Source organism: Lithobates pipiens, unplaced genomic scaffold (genome assembly GCF_037356315.1).
Source record: "Lithobates pipiens isolate NorthernLeopardFrog02 unplaced genomic scaffold, aLitPip1_a1.2 Scaffold_16, whole genome shotgun sequence".
NCBI lineage: Eukaryota > Metazoa > Chordata > Amphibia > Anura > Ranidae > Lithobates > Lithobates pipiens.
The window spans coordinates 111,170,900-111,190,751 of record NW_027507748.1 but is presented as its reverse complement, the minus strand read 5'-3'; the positions used below and the strand labels follow the sequence as shown (position 1 = coordinate 111,190,751).

Sequence of the window (19,852 nt, the reverse complement as noted above, 5' to 3'; positions counted from 1 at the left end):
ACCTGTCCATCACCTTTACCCTCAGCTTCTTTAGCAAGGCAGTGGTTGTTTGGGGTCGTTATCATGTTGTAATACTGCCCCGTGGCCCAGTCTCTGAAGGGAGGGGATCATTCTCTGCTTCAGTATGTCACAGTACATGTTGGTATTCATGGTTCCCTCAATGAACTGTAGCTCCCCAGTGTTGGCAGCACTCATGCAGCCCACGACCATGACACTCCCATCACCATGCTTGACTATAGGCAAGACACACTTGTCTTTGTACTCCTCACCTGGTTGCCGCCACACATGCTTGACACCATCTGAACCAAATACGTTTATCTTGGTCTCATCAGACCACAGGACATGGTTCCAGTAGTCAATGTCCTTAGTCTGCTTGTCTTCAGCAAACTGTTTGTGGGCTTTCTAGTGCATCATCTTTCCTTCTGGGATGACAGCCATGCAGACCAATTTGATGCAGTGTGGGGCTTATGATCTGAGCACTTACAGCCTGACCCACCATCCCTTCAACCTCTGCAGCATGCTGGCAGCACTCATATGTCTATTTCCCTAAGACAACCTCTGGATATGACGCTGCACACATGCACTCAACTTCTTTGGTTGACCATGGTGAGGCCTGTTCTGAGTGGAACTTGTCCTGTTAAACCGCTGTATGGTCTTGGCCACCGTGCTGCAGCTCAGTTTCAGGGTCTTGCCAATCTTTGTATAGCCTGCGTATCTTTATGTAGAGCAACAATTCTTTTTTTCAGATCCTCAGAGAGTTCTTTGCCATGAGGTGCCATGTTGCACCTCCAATGACCAGTATGAGAGAGTGAGAGCGATAACACCAAATTTAACACACCTGCTCCCCATTTACACTTGAGACCTTGTAACACTAACGAGTTACATGACATTGGGGAGGGAAAATGGCTAATTGGGTCCAATTTGGACATTTTCACTTAGGGGTGTACTCACTTTTGTTGCCAGCGGTTTAGACATTAATGGCTGTGTGTTGAGTTATTTTGAGCGGACAGCACATTTACACTGTTTACACTGTTATACAAGCTGTACGCTCACTACTTTACATTGTAGCAAAGTGTCATTTCTTCAGTGTTGTCACATGAAAAGATATAATAAAATATTTATAAAAATGTGAGGGGTGTACTCATTTTTGTGAGATACTGTATACTGTGAGCCCAGATTCAGCTAAATGCAGTAAAGTTGATGGGACAGCGCTTCACAGTACAGATGAGCAATGATCCAAAAATGCACTGCAAAAGCAGCTTTTGAAGGAAAAAAGTGGAATATTCTGCAATGGTCGAGTCAATCACCTGATCTCAACCCAATTGAGCATGCATTTCACTTCCTGAAGGCAAAACTAAAGGCAGAAAGACCCTCAAACAAAGATCAACTAAAGACAGCTGCAGTTAGAGCCTGGAAAAGCATCAGAAAGGAGGAAACCTAGTCTTTGGTAATGTCCATGGGTTCCAGACTTCAGGTAATCATTGCCAGTAAAGGATTCTCAACACAATATTACAAATGAACATTTTATTTATGATTATATTAATTTGTCCAATTTCATTTGAGCCCCTGAAAATGGAGGGACTGTGTATAAAATGGTTGCAGTTCCTAAAAGTTGTACTTGATATTTATGTTTAACCCCTTGCATTAAAGCTGAAAGTCTGCACTTCAAATTCATTTGGATTGTTTCGTTTTAATCTTACTCTGGTGGCATACAGAGCCAAAAGTATGAAAACTGTGCCTGTGTCCAAATATACAGTGCCTTGAAAAAGTATTCATTCCCCTTATAATTTCCAACATTTTGTCATGTTACAACCAAAAACAAATGTATTTTATTGGGACTTTTTTTGTGATAGACAAATACAAAGAGGCACATAATTGTGAAGTGGGAAAAAAAATTATAAATATTTTTCAAATTTGTTTACAAATAAATATGTGAAAAGTTTGGCGTGCATTTGTATTACCCCCCCCCCCCCCCACAATACTTTGTAGAACCACCTTTTGCAGCATTTTCAGCTGCAAGTCTTTTCTGGGTATGTCTCTACCAGCGTTGCACATCTAGAGAGTGAATTTTTTGCCTATCCTTTGCAAGATAGTTCAAGCTCTGTCAGATTAGATGGAGAGTGTCTGTGAACAGCAATTTTCAAGTCTTGTCACAGATTCTCATTTGGATTTAGGTCTGGACTTTGACTAGACCATTCTAACACATGAATATGCTTTGATCTAGATCATTTCATTGTAGCTCTGGCTGTATGTTTAGGGTCGTTGTCCTGCTGGAAGGAGCACCTCCGCTCCAGTCTCAAGTCTTTTGCAGACTCTAATGCTGCATACAAACGATCGCACATTCATATTTTTTTCCAACGGATGTTGGCTCAAACTTGTCTTGCATACATACACGGTCACACAAATCTTGTCGGAAATTCTTTTGGAACTTTGTGCGTCAGAATTGTGTACACACAATCGGAATTTTGTTGTCGAAAAATTTGAGATCCAGATCTCAAATTTTGTTTGGCGGGAATTCTGATGGAAAATGTCCGATGGAGCCTACACAAGGTCGGAATTTCCGACAACAAGCTCCCATCGAACATTTCCCGTCAGAAAATCCAACTGTGTGTACACGGCATAACAGGTTTTCTTCTAAGATTGCCCTGTATTTGGCTCTATCCATCTTCCCATCAACTCTGACCAGCTTCCCGGGCCCTGCTGAAGAAAAGCATTCCCACAAGATGATGTATTTTCTTCCACATGTTTACTGTGTCCCCTACATGGCTTCTCACAAACTGCAAGCTGGACTTCTTATGAATTTCTTTCAACAATGGCTTTCTTCTTGCCACTCTTCCATAAAGGTCAGATTTGTGGAGTGTATGACTAATAGTTGCCCTGTGAACAGATTCTCGCACCTGACCTGTGGATCTTTGCAGCTCCTCCAAAGTCACCATGGGCCTCTTCGCGGCTTCTCTAAATTAATGTTCTCCTTGCCCGGCCTGTCAGTTTAGGAAGATGGCTATGTCTTGGTAGGTTTGCAGTTGTGCTATACTCTTTCCATGCTTGGATGATGGATTGAACAGTGCAACCTGAGATGTTCAAAGCTTGGGATATTTTTTTTTATAACCTAGCCCTGCTTTAAACTTTTCCAAAATGTTATCCCTGACCTGTCTGGTGTATTCCTTGGCCTTCATGATGCTCTTTGTTCACTAAGGTTCCCCAGCAAACCTCTGAGAGCTTCACAGAACATCTGTATTTATAATGAGATTAAATTACACACAGGTGGACTCCATTTACAAATTAGGTGACTTCTGAAGGCAATTGGTTCTACTAAATTATAGCTAGGGGTATCAGAGTAAAGGGTGCTGAATAGAAATGCACGCTACACTTTTCAGATATTTATTTGTAAAACATTTTGAAAACCATTTACAATTTTCCTTCAATTTCACTATAATGTGCCACTTTGTGTTGGGATCACATAAAATCTCAATAAAATATATTTACATTTTTGGTTGTAACATAACAAATTGTGGAAAATTTCAAGAGGTACAAATACTTTTTCAAGGCACTGTATATGGATTTAACTTTATATATTAAAATGAACATACTAAATAGCAATACAGGCATTCTTGAATGTTTGTTTGAATGTAAAACACATTATGATCAAACTCCGTTATTGCTTGGATTGCTAAAGAATAATATAGTAGAATGTGTGTTCTTAACAATATTGAATAAAGCTACAATTGTACAAGAAGCATTATATGATTTAAAAAACCAATATATTATGTTTTACAGGTCATCTGGAATGATGTCTTAAAATGCTTACTCGTGTATGTTCTGTTCTTATGTGGCTTTGGTGTAGGTAAGTGCTCTGTCTTCTTAAGCATTTGGCCACATTATTCCATTGGGCACTCTGTGTACAGGGGAGTGGCAAATACAGTCATGATGCAGGGTAGAAGGGCAGGGTGATGAATTCTTGTGGTGCTACCTCTACCAGATGGAATTTCGCATGGAGAAAAGTTCTTTATGCACACCAATAGGGTATACAGTCAGAAAATATGTTCTCCTGAAAAAAATAGAACAGGCTGCCTATAACATAATTTTTGATATCATTAGTTTGTTCTGTTTAAATAAGAATATAAAATTGTTGTCTTTCCAGCTCTTGCCTCATTAATCGAACACTGCCCCGATGACGCAGATTGCATGAGATATAACACCTTTGGAAGAGCAATTATGGAATTGTTTAAACTCACCTTAGGATTAGGAGATTTGGAGATACAGCAAGATTCAAAATACCCAGGCCTGTTTCTGCTGCTTCTTATTACCTACGTCATTCTAACATTCGTGCTTCTTCTAAACATGCTGATTGTGTTAATGGGACAGACTGTTGACGACATTTCAAAGGACAGTGAGAATATTTGGAGACTTCAGGTTGGTATAAGCAACAATCTTGTCAGTTTACAATGGTAAATATATAGCAGAGTAAAGTCTTTTTAAAACAGGAAGTAATGTATATACACTCACCGGCCACTTTATTAAGTACACCTGTTGAATTGCTTGGTAACACCAATTTGCTAATCAGCCAATCACATGGCAGCAACTCAATTTATTTAGGCATCTGGACGTGGTGAAGACGATTTGCTGAAGTTCAAACCAAGCATCAGAATGGGGAAGAAAGAGACTTTGAAGGTGGCATGGTTGTTGGTGGCAGACAGGCTGGTCTGAGTTTTAAAAAAGTGCTGATCTACTGGGATATTCACGCACAACCATCTCTAGTGTTTACAGAGAATGTTTGGAATGACAGGAACCATGAAACAGACAGAGACAGAAGTACAATCAAATCACACTTGTTTATTAATAAAAATAAAAAGGTAAACATGAAAAAAAGTGTAGTCGTGCATAGCCAGAGTCCAGTAGCTAGATCGGGTAGTCAGCCAGTCCAAAGTTCATAAACCAGATCGGGTAATCAGCCAGTCCAAATGTCAGGGATCCAAGGAGAGCAACTGCAAGCAGGATAGAAGCCAGGAGGGATGTCAGCAAGCCAGTCTTGAAAAAAACAGCAGGAGATGGTTCCTAGTGATGTGATCAACGTGAAGGCAAAGGAGAAATGAGCTGGAAGGCTTTAAATAGGCAGATCAGATGAGCATCATCGGGAACAGCTGGTAACTGTGGAAAGAGAAGAGAGCTGGCAATTAGCCGACAGCTGAGCGGCCAGCCCAGAGGAGGAAGGGCTAAGCCAGCCCTAACAGTACCTCCCCTCAATGACCCCTCTCCCTCGGAGGGCCACCTGGCTTGAGGGGAAACTCAGGAGGACAGGGGCGTGTACTTCAGAGGATGAAACCCAGGAGCATTCCTCCGGACCGTACTCCTTCCAGTGCACCAGTTACTGTATGCTCCCATGGAACCTACAGGAGTCAACAATGGATTGTACCTCATACTCCTCATGGTTCTTAACCTGAATAGGGTGAGCACGTGGCACCAAGGTGGTAAATCGGTTACAGACCAACGGTTTCAATAAGGTAACATGAAACACATTTGAGATGCGCATACTAGGATGAAGGTCCAATGCGTAAGCTACTGGGTTAATCCTGCGAAGGATACGGAAAGGCCCAATAAACCGAAGTGCAAACTTCAGTGAGGGAACATGAAGCCGGAGGTTGCGAGATGACAGCCAGACCCTGTCCCCAACCTGGTAGGAAGGCGCAGGCAGGCGTCTGCGGTCAGTATGGAGTCTGTACCTATCATTAGCATGACGCAAAGCCTCCTGGACTTGTACCCAAGTGGAACGGAGACCACGGAGATGCTCCTCTAACGCAGGAATACTCTGCGGAACAAACGAGTCAGGCAACATGGAAGGTTGGAAACCATAATTCGCCATAAATGGAGACAATCGGGAGGCAGAATTCAAGGCACTGTTGTGAGCAAACTCTGCCCAAGGTAATAGGTCAGACCAGTTGTTATGATGTTCAGAAATATAGCAACATAGGAATTGATCCAAGGACTGATTGGCTCGTTCTGCGGCCCCATTAGACTGCGGGTGATACGCAGAAGAGAACGCAAGCTGGATTCCCAACTGTGCACAAAAGGCTCGCCAGACAGGTGAGTCCAAGGCCTCTCTCTATTGGGTATGGATTGTAGGAGGCCCACTGGAAGGTGTCGGGGAGTCTTACTCTGAGCACACATGGGACAGGCAGCTATGAAGGCAGTAACATCAGCCTGTAGACCAGGCCACCAGAATTGTTGGGAGATGGCCCAAATGAGTTGATTCTTCCCAGGATGGCCAGCTGCCTTGGTAGCATGGTAAGTCTGGAGCACTGCAGTACGGAAACTCTCTGGGACAAAGCAGCGGTCACAAGGCTTATCAGGAGGAGCATGGACCTGAGCAGCAAGAATCTTATCACCCAGTGGAGAAGTAAGACTGGTGCGAACCGTAGCCAAGATATGATCAGGAGGAATCATAGGAACCGGAACTGACTCCGACTTGGAAGTAGAGGAAAATTGTTGTGACAAGGCATCAGCCCTTACATTCTTAGTGAAAAAAGGGAAAAAACTGCGCTACGGAATACAAATGGTATTGAACGGAAGCTGCAATTCAAAATGTACACCAAGAATACACCAAACAGAAATAGAAAAAAGAAAGAACTGCGCTAACCACGAATACCCAAATGTGAGTAGGGTATGTATATGTGCCAGATCCACGATATGGGTCTTAGTGCCTTAATGTCTCCAAGACCACCTCCAAAGTATAATGCAAACCATATACAAATAAGTGCAATTTAAATGCAAAAACAAACCATAAATACGTGTCAAGAGTGTGAGTTCCCCAAACACAATATGAGTAAATCAAACTCAGTGCATATACCTCTAAAAATAAAGAGTTAAAAAATTGAATAGAATATGAAAAAAAATATTTGCAATTTTTTTACATAAATGAAATATCAAGAAAAAAGATTATATTTAGAGACACCCTATATAATGTCCATATAGTCATATGTCAAAAAATAATAAAATGTCCATATAGTAAACAAACACCAGTGAAGTAAAGCTTCAAGTGGAGTGCAGCAGTGAAGGACAAACTCCAAACAGCTGAGTTATAAGTACACAAAATAAAATCTTCTCCAAAGATGTACTGTGCTTTTCCCAACACCGAATGAGTGAATTGGCTTCTTACCAGATCCAAGCGACCCCCCGTTACAGAGGGTCACCACAGGCGACAATAGTCAAAGGGTATCCGGATAGCGATTCCTCCTCAAGCGATCCTGAATCTTTCACGCGGTAGGGTTATGGCTGTTATTCCACATATCACTCCCAACTCAACGTGGTATCACATAGGGAAAAACATAGGCTCCAGATAGTGTAAAACCAAAAGACTTTAATTTGCAAAAACGAACGTATACACTTACATAAAAGACTTTAAAAGCAGGTTCAAAACAGAAGCGTGCACCGGCCGGATGCACGCCAACGCAGAGACCGACCCGTCCTTCCTGGTCCAAAAAGCATGAACACGACTGGGGTGACGTCGACACGTTCGCACCGCCCTACGCGTTTCGTAATAATTTACGTCGTCCAGGGGCTAAGTACCAGGTAAGAATGAGACAATGTAATTAAAGCTCGACAAGAAAAGAGCCCATTGCGCCCTTCTGGGAGAGAGTCGCTTAGCCTCAGACAAGAATGTAAGATTGTTATGGTCATTAAGAATAAGAACGGGCACAGTGGTACTTTCAAGGAGATGTCTCCATTCTTTCAGGGCTAAAATGATCGCCAACAGCTCTCTGTCACCAATCTCATAATTGCATTCAGCAGGTGACAATTTCTTGGAAAAGTAACCACACGGATGCGTAGCACTCTCAGAGTTAGGACGATGAGACAGAAGGGCGCCAACTCCAGTCTCAGAAGCATCAACTTCTAGGATAAAAGGCAACGTAGGATCAGGATGTGCCAACACAGTAGCAGAAACAAAGGCAGCCTTGAGAGTCTCAAAGGCCTTAATGGACTCCGGAGACCAACTCTGTGGGTTACCGTCCTTTCTGGTCATATCAGTCAGAGGGTTGACCAGAGACGAGAAGTTACGATTAAACTTCCGATAGTAGTTGGCAAAGCCCAGGAAAGCTGCAGAGGACATAAACCCATGGGTCAAGGCCCCTGTAGGACTGCCGACAGTTTCTCTGGGTCCATTGAAAAACCAGAAGTGGAAATGACATAGCCCAGGAATTTAACCTGTTCACGATGGAACTCGCACATTTGCAGTTTACAATAGAGATTGTTCTCTCTTAGTTTCTGAAGTACACGACAGACATCTGTGTGGTGGCTCTCCAGGGACTTGGAAAATATGAGGATATAATCGAGATAAACCACCACACATAATTACAACAAATCTCGGAGGACATCGTTAATAAATTCCTGGAAAACTGCCGGGCGTTACAAAGGCCAAAAGGCATTGCCAGGTATTCATAATGGCCTATTCTGGTATTAAAAGCAGTTTTCCACTCGTCGCCCTCCTTAATGCGCACGAGATTGTATGCCCCTCTCAGGCCAACCTTGTGAAAACCGTTGCTCCCTTGAGGCGGTCAAATAATTCTGTAATCAATGGAATCGGGTAGGCATTCTTAATCGTGACACGATTGAGACCCCTATAATCTATACAAGGTCTCAGTTCACCGCTCTTCTTTTTCACAAAGAAGAAACCAGCACCAGCAGGAGACGAGGACTTGCGTATGAAATCTTGAGAAAGTGCATCAGCAACATACTCCTCCATGGCTTTATCCTCCAAGACCAACAAAGGGTAAACCCGGCCACGAAGAGGTATGGCACCAGGTTGAAGGTCAATTGCGCAATCATAAGGCCGGTGTGGAGGCAAACTGACCTTTATCAAAGACATCGCCAAAATCACGGTACTCCTCTGGCAGGGAGGGGAGTGAAGCGGTGCACAGGACCTTGGATACCTTCAGGAAGCATTTCTCCCTGCATTGTGGTGACCAGGAGAGAACCTCAGCATGGAACCAATCAAAAGAGGGGTTGTGCCTCTGTAACCAAGGATAACCAATAACCAGCGGAAATCTGGTTGAGGAAATAACTTGGAATTGGATTATCTCATGGTGAAGAGCCCCTACGGCCATGGACAATGGAACCGTCTCATGAGTCACATGGGCAGGCTGTAAAGGTCTCCTGTCAAGAGCCTCAATGGTACGTGGAGTGTCACGCAGCTGCAGCGGAATCGAGTGCTGCAAAACAAATGCAGCAACAATGAACAGGCCTGCAGCCCCAGAGTTGATTAGCGCCTGTAACTTGATGGACGACTCAGCCCAAGAAAGGGTGACCAAAACCAGGGGCTTATCCTTCTGGATAACTGGGGACAAAACAACGCCACCTAAGGTCTGTCCATGACGGGACCTCAAGGTTCGGGCGTTCCCTGGACGGGTAGGACAAGACTTCGAAAAGTGACCTGCCTGGCCACAATAAAGGCACAATCTCTCCCTCCTCCTAAAGGCTCTCTCATCCACAGAGAGACGCAGGAAGCCCAGGTGCATGGGTTCATCTTCACTGACCAACTCGGTACCAGGAGGCATGGGAGGTGAGGGAGGCAAGGGTGGGACTACAAAGCTCGGAGGCAAACGTACAGGAGGCTTCCGCAAGCGCTCCTTAAGAGAAAGTCTTTCTCCGAGTCTGGAGTCAATGAGGATGACAAAGGAGATCAAGCTCTCCAACTCAGTGGGTATATCTTGGGCTGCTATCTCATCCTTGATGGAATACGAGAGACCATGAGAAAAAGCAGCCACGAGGGCCTCATTGTTCCAAGCAACCTCTGCTGCCAGAGTACGGAATTCAATGGCGTAGTCGGCAACAGTTGTCGTTTGATGGACATGAGGCACTTGGCAGCAGAAGCGGAGAGTGCGGGAACGTCAAAAACCCTTTTAAAGGAGGCCACAAACTGAGGATAACTCAAGACAACAGGTTTTTACGTCTCCCATAGAGGGTTAGCCCAGGCCAAGGCTCTCTCAGAAAGCAAAGATATCACAAAACCTACTTTGCTTCTGTCCGTGGGAAACGCCTGGGGCAGCATTTCGAAGTATATCTCAACCTGATTGAGAAACCCTCTGCATTGAACTGGATTGCCCCCAAATTGCTGGGGAAGCAGAGCAGAACCAGACATACCTCTCATAGAGGTAATACTCGAGGCGGGTGCCTGCACAGAGACTGGTGCAGCAGCAGGGATGGCCTGCGACTCAGGTTGTACCGGAGCAGCCACCATGGGGGGTTCCAGCTGAGCCGTACGATTCAGGAGCATTTTGTAACACCAAGGCAAACTGATCCATGCGGTGATCTTGCTCATCCAATCTGGAAAAAATATTACCAACAAGTGGATTGACTGTATCTTCTGAATTCATGGCCTTCACGTACTGACAGGAACAATGAAACAGACAGAAGTACAATCAAATCACACTTGTTTATTAATAAAAATAAAAAGGTAAATAGGAAAAAGTGTAGTCGTGCATAGCCAGAGTCCAGTAGCCAGATCGGGTAGTCAGCCAGTCCAAAGTTCATAAACCAGATAGGGTAATCAGCTAGTCCAGACGTTAGGGATCCAAGGAGAGCAACTGCAAGCAGGATAGGAGCCAGGAGGGATGTCAGCAAGCCAGTCTTGAAACAAACAGCAGGAGATGGTGCCTAGTGATGTGATCAATGTGAAGGCAAAGGAGAAATGAGCTGGAAGGCTTTAAATAGGCAGATCAGATGAGCATCATCAGGAACAGCTGGTAACTGTGGAAAGAGAAGAGAGCTGGCAGTTAGCCGACAGCTGAGCGGCCAGCCCAGAGAAGGAAGGGCTAAGCCAGCCCTGACACCGAAAAAGAGAAAATATCCAGTGAGCGGCAGTTGTGTGGATGAAAATGCCATGTTGATGTCAGAGGTCAGAGGAGAAACATGTTCAAGATGATAGAAAGGCAACAGTAACTCAAATAACCACTCATTACAACAAAGGTATGCAGAATATCATCTCTGTACGCACAACACATCGAACCTTGAAGCAGATGGGCTATAGCAGCAGAAGACCACACCGGGTGCCACTCCTGTCAGCTAAGATCAGAAAACTGAGGCTAAAATTCACACAGGCTCACCAAAATTGGACAAAAGAAGATTGTAAAAATGTTACATGGTCTGATAAGTCACAATTTTACCTTCAACATTCAGATTGTAGGGTCAGAATTTGGCATAAACAACATGAAAGCATGGATCCATTCTGTCTGGTATCAACAGTTCAGGCTGGTGGTGTAATAGTGTGGGGGGAATATTTTCTTGGCACACTTTGGGCCCCTTAGTACCAATTGAGCATCGTTTAAATGCCATGGCCTACCTGAGTATTGTTGTTGACCATGTCCATCCGTTCATGACTACAGTGTACCCATCTTCTGATGGCTACTTCCTGCAGGATAATGCAGCATGTCACAAAGCTCAAATAATCTCACCACTGGTTTCTTGAAAATGACACTGAGTTCACTGTACTCCAATGGCCTCCACAGTCACCTGATCTCAATCCAGTAGAGCACCTTTGGGATGTGGTGGAAGGAAGATTTGCATTATGGATATGCCATGAAGAATTAAAGCAGTTCTGAAGGCAAAAGGGGGTCCAACCTGGTACTAGCAAGGTGTACCTAATGCAGTGACCAGCGAGTGTACATGTCTCATTCCATCACATATCCCAAAATAAGAAGTTTATTCTTCATTTCTGGACAGTGGAGGGAACCATACCAATCGATCCATTCCCAAAAGCCAAATCAAGAACAACTGGTGTACAGTGAAAATGTTGCCTAATATTATACAGCCTTTTATTCCAAACTGCATACAGCAGTTTCAGGCTTTTTGTTTTACCATCAGTAAGAGCTCTTTCACACAGGTTTGCAGGCCATGTTAGCGGTAAAGCTGTTATAGCATCGCTTTTCGGTTGCTAGCGGGGCGCTTTTAACCCCGCTAGCGGCCAAGGAAAGGGTTAAAACTGCCCACAAAGTGCCGCTGCAGAAGTACTTGAGGAGCGTTGTATACACTGCTCCCACACCGCCCCAAAGACGCTGCTTTCAGGACTGTTTTTTCATACCGAGACAGAAAAAATATGCTTACCCTATAGCTGGCTTTCAGGTGAATTCTGTAGATGTGAGATCCTGATTATTCCGATTCTCACAAGGAGATGCCCCAGTGCTACATATGAGATTTTGAATGCTTTCCCAGAATCTCCTCTGAAGGTCCAGTTATGACACCCATAGCACCTAGGCTTGTAGGTGCTTTTTTACATATTTCTAAAAGATCATCTTACTTTTTAATGGAAGGCCCACTTTAATGAATCAGGCTTTTGGACAAACTGAATTTTTTTTATCAGTGCTATTGCGGGATGACATTTTTAACCTTCTGCAATAAACTATAACCATGATCTATCAGTAGAAGGAATGTTACAATGTATAAAAACTTTGTTTTCATGCACATTATAAGGAGAAAGATATTTCTTTTTCAGAGAGCTAGAACCATTCTGGAGTATGAGAAATGCTTGCCAACCTGTTTAAGAAATAAATTTAAAATTGGAAACATTTGCAAAATCTCAGAAAATGACCGAAGATTATGTTTAAGGTAAAAACATACTGTATAAAGCTTGCATAAATGTATACGGGTCAGTCTACCCAAATATGATATTTTATTTATGCATCAAGCCTGTTTGAGTTAGATCCTGGCTTCTTATACAGCAAGATCTCCCTGCCATAATTCCCAACTCTGCTGCAGCTCACCAATGAAATTTAGGTGCTCCCATCCACCTTTATGTGATCCTCAAAAAGTACATAAGAAAGATTATAAAAAACTTTCAAAAAGGGGATCAGTAGATGTGCAAATCCACAACTCAAGAGAAGAGCTCAATTGAGTCCCGAGAAAAATATAGGGAACTGCCAGATGGGATAACTCTCCAGCACATACCAAAAGTAATATATCGGTTTTGGATGGAATGGTCCTTTACATAACAGGTATAAATGCTGATAAAAAATATACTGTATATATATATATATATTTAAAGTATCAAGCATACACAGAGCAGTATATCACATTAGACATATACTGTACATGAAGTGACCCCTGAGAGATCCAGAATTAACCGTGAATACTTATTATTAGTTATAATTAGTATGAAGTGCATGGGCGACCTTTCTGGAACACCTAGCAAACACAAAATCTACAGAGCTTAAAATGGTGTAAGAGGGTTCGCCTCTCTTGGATCAATTAGTCGCTGCCACCATGAATGCAGGGGATAGAGCACTTTTCACATTAAATCAAGTGAAAGGAAAAGGCAAGAGCTAGAGAAATGTAGGAGTGAGAAAACAATAGGGGAAGGGGGAAGGAGAAAGAAAAAATAAAAGGGGTGGAGATGGGGGGTAAGACTAGTGTAGTTTCTGGCAGAGGGTTGAAGGACCCCGAGGAGGTGCCATTAGGATACCGTGTCTTTGTACCCTTCCAGAAGTGAAGCAGGCCTTTCCTTCTTCCGAGAATGTTAATATGTTCCAATGGACCCAGGTTTGATAATAAATATTTTAATATGAATAGCTTTGCAGGAAAATGAAATAGTTCACTGTATTTGTAGTAAGTATGATTGTGCTGACTATATGTCTAACCCTGGGTTATATATAACTGTTTTCCCCGATGAGAAGAGTGTCTAATAAGTAAATATATACATATATTGTCTACCTAACTAAACAGAGTTTCTTGTTCTTCCAAACGATATATAATTAAGCTTTCTATGTATGGTCAAGCTACAGTATGTAAAGTAAAATACATTAATTTGAAAAACTGTTAAAACATGTATTAAACTGCTTAAAATAACGGATAAATATTTGTTGTCCATTTGTCAGCTTATAATAAAATATCAGCATATAGACTTTATTTAAATCACTTTAAAAGTGTTATATGTTCCTAAACATAATGTAAACATGAACTAGATAGAAAATTGAGCATTATTTCTAATTTCCCTATCTTTTCATCAATTTCAATAATTTTTATTCAAGTTTAACATGTAGCCAACGTACAATAGTTGCGCCCACGCAGGGACTAGCATTGACAGTTATCACACAAGTTAACCCAAAAAATAGCCAAAAGAGGCAATGTAAACATAAAGGAGAAAATGAGAACTAACACGGCAGCATATGCCTGTTTGAAATAATGCTAAATTTTGAAAGCTAAAACACAAGGATCCCCTATTTTCAAAAAAATTACAGTTATCTTCAACTAAGTCCAATGAGATCTGAAAGTTACACTTACATGGCTGAAAAATATAATAATAATATTAATAATAATGATACAATATATTATTATTTCATAACCAGGACTAAGTTATGAAAATGTATATTTCCTTCAGCCAATCCAGTAGGAGGTTTAGGCCAACAGTGCATGATGGGGTAGGATATAAATATTTAAGGACAGGCCATGTGCTCCTGGAAGGAGCTCTTCTGTTAGGCACAAAAGCCTGTTTGAAGCCTAACTTGAACATGGTCCTGAAGCTGCCTTGCCTGGTGTGTGGAGGAAGCTGTGCCAATGAGAAGATCCAGGGGATGCCCCTTTGCTGTAGAGGGCCAGGAAGTAAGCTGGCCTCTCATAATGGTTTGGTGACACTTGGATGAGACAGAAAATTAGGAAATATGCTTACAGTGTTACCAAGTCGCCTCAAAGGTTCTGACACTGTGAAGCTGTGTAACCAAATTTTCTAAGAAATCTGCTATGGTGTCTGAGACATCTAACCCTCACCTCCTTATAACTGTTCTCTGCAATAAAACTCTAAAAAGACAAATGTGACTGGTGTCTAATGTTCTATTTCAGTTCCTCATTTTAGGCATGGACTTGGGGCTAAATGCTAACTCCCTGCCTCTGGAGGTGCCATCCTGCCTTTGGGTCTCAGAGGGGTCCTACATTTGTTTATGAAAGGTTTAAGGAAGCTAATTAGAAATCATGTTTCAATAAGCAACCTTCATCAAGCTGAGATTTGATTCATTGCTCTGGGTTCCTACACTTTGCAAAGAAAGGTTGTGTCCAGCCAAAAGGTTTTTCTTTTTTTTTTTTACGTTTTAGAGTGGTGGAAGGATTGGAACATCTGTCGAGTTTTTACTGCTATCTGATGCTCTATTTGATTTATATCGGTTTTGCTCAAATTTTTTGAATCTGTACACTATTGCCACCAATAATTATTCAATATGTTTCCATTTTTGTTGTCTACAGAATTAATGAAGTTAAATGGACGGAGTGGCATAATCAGGTTACATGCTTGAATGAAGAGCCCAAGTTACATGGTTTGTATTGTTTTACGATGGTAAACCTAAAAAATGCTGAGTGCAGCTCCTGCTGGGAGAGGCAGAGGAAGAGCACGCAATGCACATGTGTGGCTTTTGAAACTTGAAGTATGCTTGTTCCTGCAATGATAGAGGTATTCGCCAAAGGGTGCTGTGTCTGGCAGTTATTATAGGACACACGGTCTATTTGGGACAGGCAGCACAGGGAACAGAAAGGTCCTACTGGTATGGCATCCACATCTACCTGTATTTTAACAAAAAACTAAATACATTTAAAACTGCTGAGGTTCCTTGTCTGCCTGGGCCTGTTTCTGTGAAAGATGAACTTAAATTTTAACTACTGTGCTGATTTTCCTGATGCCAGACTTTCACAACTATCCACGACTGGTCAAAGGTGGGGCTGGCTGCAGGGCTTATTACTGGCAGTGGAAGGAAGTAACAGTTTAAAGACTAAATCCACCCTTTGCAAAGAAATAATAAATGCATATTTGCATTTATTATTTAGAAAATCAGCCTGCAAAGTACTGCAACTGGATCAGTGGATCCTGCAGACTCCTCCTCCAGCTTTTTTGTCCGAACCTAGGTACAGACTTTCAGTTGAAGACTTATGCCCCATACACATGATCAGACTTTCCAACAACAAAACCAGTGTTCAAACATATTGGCTCCAACTTGTCTTGCATACACACGGTCACACAAATGTTGCCCAACAATTTTGAATGTGGGAACATGGTGACGTACAAGACGTACGATGAGCCGAGAAAAAGGAAGTTCAATAGCTAGTGTGGCTCCTTCTGCTTGACTCCGAGCATGCATGAACTTTTTTTTCCGACAACAAAGTTTTGTTGGTGGAAAAGTTTGAGAACCTGCTAGCCAACATTTGTTGGCGGAAAGTCTGACAACAAATGTTCGATGGAGCATACACACAGTCGGACTTTCAGCCAACAAGCTCACATCCAACATTTGTTGTCGGAAAATCAGATCGTGTGTACGGGGAGTCAATGGACAAGTGATGTCCTCACTTTACCATTGAGAACTACAAGAACTACAAGTCCGTCTGCTGTGGTGGAAGAGCCACAGTAGGAATCTCTGATTCCTGACGCTAAAATTCTCACCTGCCAATTTGCCACTTTGAAAGTAGCCTTTACTGTAAAGCTAAACTTTAACTAGATAACATTTAGTTTGCTAAAGCACTGTGTACCATAAGCAATTGCCTTTTCTTTTTTTTTTTTTTTTTTACTGTTTTATATTCTTTTTGTATCTCGGTATCAGCTGCACATCATTGCTCTGGACCAGCCTCCTAAAAGTGAGAACAGTATAACCTGTGCAGTGTGTTGGCACAGGCTACGTGTCGTTTCTGACAGAATTGATGTTGAAAGGGTGACAGGAGCAAAATTGGGAGACAGCTGTCTCCCCATAACAGGAAAGACCTGAATAAGGACTTTAATGCCAGGATTTTCTATTTTTTTTTGTAAAATCTGCAGCTTTGAAAATATTCATATATTCTTTAATTACATTACATGCTAACGTTTATATGAATTTTTGGTGATTGGGTTTAGATCTCCTTTTAGTAGCACTAATCATAGGATTGTTCTTGTTGGGAAAAAAATATTCATAAAGATCCTAACAGGCACTTCAATACAACTACAGTATTAGGATATGAGACATTATGAATGCTGGTACATCTCAAATACATTTTGATCCACCAAGCAAGTGTACACATTTGTTTTTTTAATTCTGGAGTTAGACTATAAATAGGTATGATGATATAAACTGACCTCTCCATATTAAAATTAGAAAGACAATTACACAATCAAATGCTTTATATATTTGTGAAAAAGTACAATTGGGACAATGGGGCAGCAGGATTGTCTCAGTACCGTTGTGAGACATCATACAATTGTTTATAACACAATATATTTTATTTACACATATAGTTTGACAATACAGCATAAGAAAACAAGGAAATTAACATATATATTAATAAAATATATGCGTTCCTCTCGATAGTTGCTACACCTCCCACACATGTATGGGATCCCCTCTACCTGGCAATACTCCAGAGAGGGCATATAACATCGGACTCTCTCAACATGTTTTGCAGTGACCCGCTTCTTCAGGAGATAGACAAATAAGACACAGAACACTATAAATTAGATGTAGATAAATGTAGATATATCACAATAACATCATTCATGGAGTACATTTTGTTATACAAGCCATATAATGTGTTCACTTGGAATAATGATATGTGAACCATTTACCTCAAATGCAGATTTAATCGACCAACTGATTGAATCTGTGTTTGTGTTATCTACAGTATATATGACTACTAAGCATACACAGCCTCAGCTGATATACACAGCTCTGTAGTGCTACATGATCTGTCTCTTTTATAAATGAACAATCAGTGCTGTAGGGCTGAACCATACATGGTACTGGCTTGGGTTGCCACCGCATCCCTTTAAAACCGAACACATATTAATTACACAGGTTCTGGGGCTGATTAAGGTGGTATTAAACTTGATTGGTGCCTTATCTGCATTAAATTAGCCTCAGAACCTGTGCAATTTATATGCGTTCGGGTTTAAAGGGATGAGGTGGCAAACCTAGTACTGGCCCAAATCCTTCATTCATAAAAATGAAAGATCACTCTGTGTTTTGGGGCTGTGTGATCTATTGGCCAAGGCTGTGTATGTTTAGAAGTCATAGATGCTGCAGGACTTAGTGACCTTCCAGTATAATGAACAGGAAGTGCTGCTTTTATACTCTCAGTTTTAATTTATCTGTGGCTGCTTGTAAGCATCCAGGGCAGCTGCAGATATATCACACAGCCCCACAGCACTGCTCATAAATTGGGCTTCACACTGGGGAGAAGCTACAGCCAGCTTTCATATAAATGAAGAGGAACATTTACTCTGCAATGGGGCTGCAAATCAGAATGGGACCAAGTGGCATCCCATGGGATTTAATAAAAGTTTAAAACATTTGTGAGAGTTCTCGTTTAAACCAGATAGCATTCTTCTTGTGATCAATGATTGTCATTAGTACTCTGCAACATCTATAGGAAAGCTCAAGTAAAACATGGTACAACATATTTTTCTGTACTGCAGCAGAAGCAACATATGTTGCTTAAAAGTGAAACAAGATACCGATGTATTTATATAATATATTCTTCTTTTTAATAGGAACCAGTTGCTCCGATTTGCGTGACATCGATGGACCGGACCATCCTAAACAAACGCCCCAGATTACTTTTCAGGTGTACAGGGCAGATGGCCGAATTCCTCAATAATAATTGAAACCATGTAGCCACTTTTTTTGTAACAAGCATGGGTACATGCTGTTCTACATTGCCAAAGATCAGGCAGCTACAGATCTTTTTCCAAAAATGTGTCCAACCTGATTTCAAGTGTTCTGGTTCCTGCCATAATGTGATTCTCATCTATTTCTATCTGGGAGAAGAATCAAAGACAGTGGTTTGCATTTGCTTTTTTTTCAGTAAGAGGAGTGAGACTTCATTGATGGAGGTGTGGAGAAAGGTGAAGAGGGAGTTCAAACAAAAGTTTTATTCTGCCATAAGGGGGAGGTTGAACTGTCAAAGATGCAAGTGGTGCAGTCATAAACACCCTCCATTAATGGATGGACATCCAACACCTCTATGCCACCATAAAGATTGTGAGAAGTCTTCAGTGAAAGTCTCTTTCTGCACAGATATGACACACAAAGACTGCTGAAGCAAAACAGAGGCTACATATTCACAGCACTACCATGTTTATATCATTGATGCACTGCCATACCTGGGAAATATTGCATTTTTTGGGGTGGTACCACACCACACTGCACCAACAGTGTATGAGGCTTAAAGGATTGGTATATAAAAGTCTAATTAATATAAAGTCTCTTTACAGCTTCATGTCTGACTTACAAATGGTGCCAAGCCTAGAACACCGTGACCTCATACAGCCATAAATATGACATCACTGTTATGGTATCACAGTGTATACATGGTTCTGCAAAAGAATACATTGACAACACACTGCATGCACAACCCACAGAACAGAGTGTTCAAAAAAGAACTTTATTGTACTGCTCCAAAGTACAAATTACCAGTGCAACATTTTATTTTATTTTCACAATCAAGTTTATTGAGAATAAAGAACAAAAACGGAACATGTTAGGTTAAGTTACAGAATACAAGAAATACGTTTTTGATGTATAAGGAATAATTCCATAAACTTTCATAGTGAAAAGAAACATAATATGACAGATAAAGTTCAATGAGTATCACCATATCATTTGTTGACATCTGTAGGTGACAGATGATAATAAAGACAATTGTGTGTTAAGATGTTGGCGTAACCAAGTTGTTTTTACTATTTTAGTCCGGGATCTACCTAAAGTCGTGTAAAATCACAAGCAATCAGTTGTTGTTTATAGGGGTCAGATGACGTTTTTTATTCCAGGTTGTGAAAGGGACTGTGGGGGACTCTATTTCTTAAACCTTAAGTTGTTTAAGCATTTAGATTTCTGAAGGGTTCTGAGTTAATGAAGGTAAGCCAGGG

General features: G+C 41.6%; 1 protein-coding gene across 2 annotated transcripts in view; it reads left to right on the top strand.

Moving 5' to 3' along the window:
• The window catches only part of LOC143981969 (transient receptor potential cation channel subfamily V member 3-like), a 97,719-nt gene extending 78,081 nt beyond the window's left edge, over positions 1-19,638 (top strand). For both annotated transcript variants that reach the window (XM_077480260.1, XM_077480259.1), the window contains 5 exons: positions 3,778-3,844; positions 4,142-4,413; positions 12,482-12,594; positions 15,217-15,287; positions 18,476-19,638. In XM_077480260.1, the coding sequence (XP_077336386.1) occupies positions 3,778-3,844; positions 4,142-4,413; positions 12,482-12,594; positions 15,217-15,287; positions 18,476-18,582 (630 nt within the window). In that variant the 3' untranslated portion in view covers positions 18,583-19,638. The remainder of the gene's footprint in view (positions 1-3,777; positions 3,845-4,141; positions 4,414-12,481; positions 12,595-15,216; positions 15,288-18,475) is intronic.
• The last annotated feature ends 214 nt before the right edge of the window (positions 19,639-19,852 follow it).